At 47.5% G+C, this 6306-nt stretch overlaps 1 protein-coding gene across 1 annotated transcript; it reads right to left on the bottom strand.

Moving 5' to 3' along the window:
• Window positions 1–226: 226 nt before the first annotated feature.
• On the bottom strand, window positions 227–4201 carry LOC118842368 (thyrotropin-releasing hormone receptor-like). The gene is made up of 2 exons (XM_036749909.1): window positions 3452–4201; window positions 227–586 (listed from the first exon to the last, which is right to left on the bottom strand). Exons 1-2 carry the CDS (start codon window positions 4199–4201, stop codon window positions 227–229), a joined length of 1110 nt encoding a protein of 369 aa, XP_036605804.1.
• Window positions 4202–6306: the final 2105 nt, after the last annotated feature.

The raw sequence follows: 6306 nt of genomic DNA, 5'->3' as shown, positions 1-6306 counted from the left end.
GTGCTATTCATCTGGATGACTTCTAGGGTCCCTTAAAGTTAGAAATCTTTTGATCATTTCCATCCCCATCCCCAGCCCAACCAAACATGCTCATGTCATGCATTTGTTACAGAGGTCCCCCCAGGACTAACCAATCCAACCTATGTGGAATGGCATTGGGGGTGAGGTGGGGGGCTCTTGGCCCATCGAGGCTCCCATCACCTAGGCCACTATCTGATCTGGACAGTTAGCTCCCCTGTCCAGGCCCAGGGATGCTGTTGCACTGGTTGGCAATAGAGTCAGAGTTATTGCGGGAATAATTCCTCATGATGCTGTAGTAGACAGGGGCCATGTATTGGGATTGGGGCTGGGGCTGGGCTGTCCTGCACCTACACAACTTCTGAAAGGCTGTGCGGAACTTCTGGGACATGAGGTTGTAGATAATTGGGTTGATGGCGCTGTTTAGGTAGATGCAGATTCGACAGAAGAGGAGAAACCAGGGATTCAGATAGGGCGGATTGAGGAAGGAGTTGACCACCACCAGGGTGCGGTACGGCATCCAGAGCAGAGCAAACAGAATTACCACCACAACCAGCATCTTGGTGACCTGCCAGGTAAGGAAGGGATAAGAAGTTGGGTTCAGGTTTTATAGAAGAGACAGGGCACTGAACTTGGAAGCAGGAGATCTGGGTTTACTAGCTATGGTCCTCTTGAGTAGGTCACTTAACCTCTGAGCCTCAGTTTCACCATCTACAAAATGGAAGCAATATGGGAGCACTTGTCAACTTCAAGGAGTGTGTGAGTAACAATGTATCATCTCAGTGGTGACTAGGAAGCTTCACTGGGTCATATTGTCAACATTTCTCTGCCTCTTTTCAGGAATGGGCTGATCCCTTTCCATCCTCTCCACTCCATAACCCCTCCCCAAGCCCTTGGAGTCCCAACTTATTAACCATGAAATGTGAAAATTTGGTGGCTTTGTAGGCATGGTTTCATTCCGTTACCTGATTCAATTCATTTCAATTCAACAAATGCTTATTAACTCTTTCTTTAGAGCCTCCTAATTGGTCTCCCTACCTCATTTCTCTCCCCTTTCCAATCTGTCCTCCACACATCTGTCAAAGTGATATTACTAAATCACTACCCTGCTCAATATACTCCACTGGCTCCCTATTACCTCTAGGATGAAATGCAAATCCTTCTGTTTGGCAACAAAAGCCTTGCACAACCTGGCTTCATCTTACTTTTCCCAGATTATTCTATATGACCTCCTTCAAGAACTCTACATTCCAGGCAAATTGGACTTCTTACTTTTCCTCACACAAGGTATTCCATCTCCTTTCTCTATGCTTTTGCAAAAGCTGATCCCCAAGCCAGAAATGCATTCTTTTTTTTTCCATCTTTTAGAATCTCTAATTTCCTTCAAAACTCAACTCAAGTGCCATGTTCTGCATAGGCTTTTTAGGTTTCATTCCAGTGCTAGTACCTCTCCCCTTCCCCTCAAGTTACCTTGTATTTTTTTGGTTTAGATTTCATACATGTGTATTGATGTATGTGCATGTTGTTTCCCCAGATAGATGTGTAAGCTCCCCGAAAGCGTGCTTCTCTTTTGTCCTTGTATTACCAGCAGGTGCTTGCGAGATACATGTTTATTGAACTGACTAAGCAGATTACCTCCAAGATTACTGTCTAACTTGAGAGTCTGTGAGTGGAAGATGAATTTGTGAGTCCAATTCTTCTACGATCCAATGGATCTAACTCTGTGATTCCCCTCAAAGCTCATGTCTCCCTCCAAGTTATTTCTCCTCCATCTGGAAATTCCCTAAGAGACTGTCCTTCTCTCCCTCCATCTGAGTCCTCAGAGTCTCTACCTGAGACTCCCTCTTCCAGGCTTCCAGGTTCTGCTTCCTCACAACCTGTGCTCTGTCCAGCACCAGGTCACTCCTTCACCTCTGCCTCACTTCCATTTCACGTTCTGCCCTGCAGTGACTGAGGACTTCTCTGCTGAGCTGGACAGCAACTCTGTAGAGTGCAGAGAATCTCTCCGGAGCTCTTACCAACTAGCTGCATCGTTTATAAACAAGCCAGGAGAGTGAAAGTGGGGGTGGCCCAGGCAGATGCAGTGAGTAAGCCCACCATTAGCACTTCAAACTTGCTAATTAGGCCAGCCTTTCAACCTTCCTCCCCCAACACCACTTGGAAGTTCTAATAGCTGGTTTGGTGGTGTGAATCCTGGAGGGGCTGTCATTCTGGTGCTTGGTGAGTTGTTGGAAATAGAGCATGAAGGACAAATTATCAGTCCCTCGCCCCAGGTTATTTCCTACCCCTTGGCCCTAAGAGAAATGCAGCCAGAATGGAACATCATCTGCAAAGCCATTGGAGAAATTCCTGTGAAGTCAAACTGCTGGTCAGGCACCACAGCATACCCAAATATAGCCACAGTTTCACATTATGTTCATGAGCAAGACTTGCCTTCTTTGAGCCCCAATTTCCTTATCTGTAAATGATTGGACTAAGTTCCCTCCCAGTTCCAACATTATATGTTCTAAGATCCCACCTAGCTCTGTTCTACTAAATTTTAAGGTACCTCTCAGGGGTAACATTCCATATTCCAAGGTCTCTTCCAATTCTAGCATGTAAGTGGGCAGGGAGCTTTTTGCAAGGAAGATACAGTGTAACCAAATGCTGCAATTATAAAGCCAGCTATTATAGCAGTTAGATGTAGGTTTTTGTTTCAGGAGAGGGAGAGGCTGGAGACAAAGAGAAAGAAATCTGCTGCAACATTTCAGGCCAGACGCGATGGAGACCTGGGCTAGGGTGGTAGCTAAGAGGAAGAAGAGGACACAGATTATAGACACATCATAAAAGGTCAGATGTAATAATGGGAGTGAATGCGTTTTGACAAAGTTTGAAAATCCAAAGTCTAGTGATTCGTGGCCGATTCATTTGTTATGGGGAAAAAGCCCAAACCTCCCAATTTTTCTCACTACTTGGAAAAAAAAAGCAATTGTCAAGACCCCCAAAAAGGAGTCCCTTTAAGCTTTTAAAACCAAACTGGACATGTCACAGAATCACAGAATTTTGAGAGCTAGAATTAATTCAGTGACTATTTAATCTAACCCGTGCCCCAAAGACTCCCTAATACAACACATCCATTTTGTGGTCATCGAGACTCCGTTTGAAGACCTCCAAGGTGAGAGGGAACCCATCACCTCCTGAGAAAAGCCCGTTTCGCTTCTGGACAGCTCCAATTGTTAGAAGTTTTGCTTTTTGTTTTCCCAAAGTGCCCTCTTCGAAACTTCCACCTAGACGTGCCACAATCAGACCCACCGAGTTCCCTAAATCTGACCCTAACCCGCCCAGGAAATCTTCCTTATACGCCTTTGAGGCTGCATTTCCCATTCCCGCATTCGCTACCCCTCTTGACCCGGCGGGGAAAGGAGAAAAGGGAAAGATTAGGGTTAACCCTTACCTGCTTCCTGGAGCTCAGGGCCCCCCTGTTCCCGCGACACGAAAAGCGAACTGACCCGTCGGAGCCGGAAGGGAGCTCTAGGGGGCGGCCCTGGTGGAAGGAGCCCGCAGGGTCCACGTAGGCCGCGCGGGGCAGGGGACCTAGGAAGAGGATGCGCGCGATGAGGGTGTACAGCACAGTGGCCAGCCCCAGCGGCAGCGCATAGAACAGTGCGAAGTCTAGGAAGTAGACGGGCAGGTAGAGCTTGCGCGACACTCGGTAGCCGCACTGCACCCGCACTCCATCGGCGAAGACCACCTCGCTCGTGTCCACCAGGAAGAGCCACATGACGCAATAGGCTGCTGTGCCCAGCCACACAAGTGAGATGATGCGTTTGGCCCGGGCCACCGTACATAGGGACTGTGCGCGGATGGGGTGGCAGATGGCCAGGTAGCGCTCCACCGTGAACGCCGTGAGCGAGCCCGTGGACGCGTTGATGCCCAGGTACTGGAGGTAGGTGATGCACAGGCAGCCCGCGTGGCCAAACACCCAAGAGGCCAACACGTCGGACAGATTGGGCAGCCCAGCCGCGAGCAGCACTAGGAGATCAGCGGCTGCCAGACTGACCAAGTAGCAATTGGTGGGAGTGACCATATAGCGACTTCGGGCCACCACCAGGATTACCATGGCATTGCCTGCGATGCCTACGCTGCAGATGAGCAGCACCAGCGCAATGGTCACCACCTGAACAGCCAGGGGCGTCCGAGGCATCAGAGCCAGGGTCCTCCCAGGATCCGAGTCGTTGACTGAGAGGTCGCCGACTTCCCACGTTCCGTTCTCCATGGTCGAACTACCCTTGGAGGAGACAGGAGGAGACCGGTGAAGAATTGTCCACCTCTAGGCACTTCCCATGGCACAGATTCCAACTGTTACCCGCCTTCCCTCCCCTTTACCCCGTCCTCTGAGGAGGTTACTGGACGTAGAATTAATAAGACACAGGTTTTGAATCCTGCCTCAGACACTTACCAACTGTACGACTCTGAGCAAGTTACTTAACCTCTCTGGGTTTAGTTTCCGGATCTGTAAAAATAAGATTGTTAGACTCGAGGTCCTTCTTCCAGCTCTTTCTCTCTGATCCTATGAGATCCATCTATAACCCTGCTCAGTTGGCGACCCCGCTTGTGGCCCCCCAGGTTCAGTTGTTTCTGCCCTGGCCTCCACGAGGATCACCCAGGCATAAATCCAGCTGTGCGTCTCCTCCAACTCTCCCCTTCCCAAGACATAGATTCAGCTAGGACATCACCTTTCCTTTGGCTCCAAGCTCCTAGCTTCCCTTAGCGCCCCTTAGCTTCCCCCTTCCCCAAGTTTTCAGGACCCGAGTTAAAGCAGGATTAGAGCCTACCTTCTCTCCCTTTCTACCTTCCCACCGCAGGACGTCGGGTCCGTTTGTGATCTTTCTCTGGAGCTGGACTTCACCACAAGCAGGGTACTGGAGCTAACGGTGGGAGCTGGGCTGCCTCCTCAGTCTTTGACCGGCTCCTACTCAACTCCGCCCCTCATAGCCTTGGCGCGGGTCCGCCCCGCTGGGGTTCTAGCGCCTCCCCCAGCTTCCCCCAACCTCAGCTCTCCAGCCAGAGAAGCTTAGAGCCCAGGGGACCCCAGTAGAGGAAGAGTTTGATATCCCTGGCCTAATGAACCAGCTAAGTACTCTGCGCTTATCTCTGACCCTTTTCTTCGACCACTACCAGGATGTTTCTGCATCTCACCCAGTTCATTTTATGAATCAAATCACCTTTTAATGGCTTGGAGTTGAGTTCATCCCAGCATCCTCCAAACTTTCCATTTTACAAATTGCTGTCTTCATGACCAGTCTGTAGGTAAGTGGGTTATTATCCTTATTCTACAAATGAGGAAACCAAGGCTTATTCGAGTTAGTCCACGTTGATCACATAGTGACGAAGGTAGGCTTTTTAACACAGTTCTTAATTACAAATCTAATTGTCTCTCCACTTACCGAGAGAAATATATTCTGCTGTACTTGGCCCCACTTGGGGTCTTCTGTCTCTCAGCATCTCTTCACTCTACCCCAAAGCCCTCATTAATACTGCTCTTCAGGACCCAGGGCTTATTGGGCTATTGTCAATTAGAGAATGATTGGAGAATTAGGAGTTTTTTGAGAAATATTTAACAACCTGCTCTCTAGGGGAAAAAAGTATGCACGACACACTTCTAAGTTAAATCTGCATTGTGAACATTTTAGTCATCACCTTTTTTAATAGTACTTTATTTTTTTACAATTATACATGAAGACAATTTTTAACATTCATTTTTTAACAAAATTTTGAGTTCTGAATTTTTCTCCCTCTCTCCCTCCCCTCTTCCTAAAACGGTAAGCAATTTGATAAAGGTTGCATGTGTGCAATCATGTAAAACATATTTCCATATTAGTTATGGCTGTGAAAGAAGGAACAGATCAAAAGGACAAAAACCACGAAAAAAATAAAGTGAAAATGGTATGCTTTGATCTGCATTCCGAGTCCATCACTTCTTTCTCTGGATCCGGATAGCATTTTCTATCCTGAGTCCTTTGTAATTGGATCATTCTTATTGCTGAGAAGAGCGAAGTCATTCATAGCCAATCATCAAACAATGTTTCTGTTACTGTGTACAATGTTCTCTTAATGCTACTCATTTCACTTTGCATCAGTTCATATAAGTCTTTCCAGGTTTTTCTGAAATCTGCCTGCTCATCAGTTCTCTTTGTACAATTAGTATTCCATTACATTCATACACCACAGCTTGTTCTCAAGTCTAGACAATTTAAAAATCCAAGCAAACAATAAATCAAGCCCTGTTTGTATGCTTATTTCATAGGT

Source organism: Trichosurus vulpecula, chromosome 3 (assembly GCF_011100635.1).
Source record: "Trichosurus vulpecula isolate mTriVul1 chromosome 3, mTriVul1.pri, whole genome shotgun sequence".
Lineage (NCBI taxonomy): Eukaryota > Metazoa > Chordata > Mammalia > Diprotodontia > Phalangeridae > Trichosurus > Trichosurus vulpecula.
This window is presented reverse-complemented; position numbering and strand designations above follow the sequence as displayed.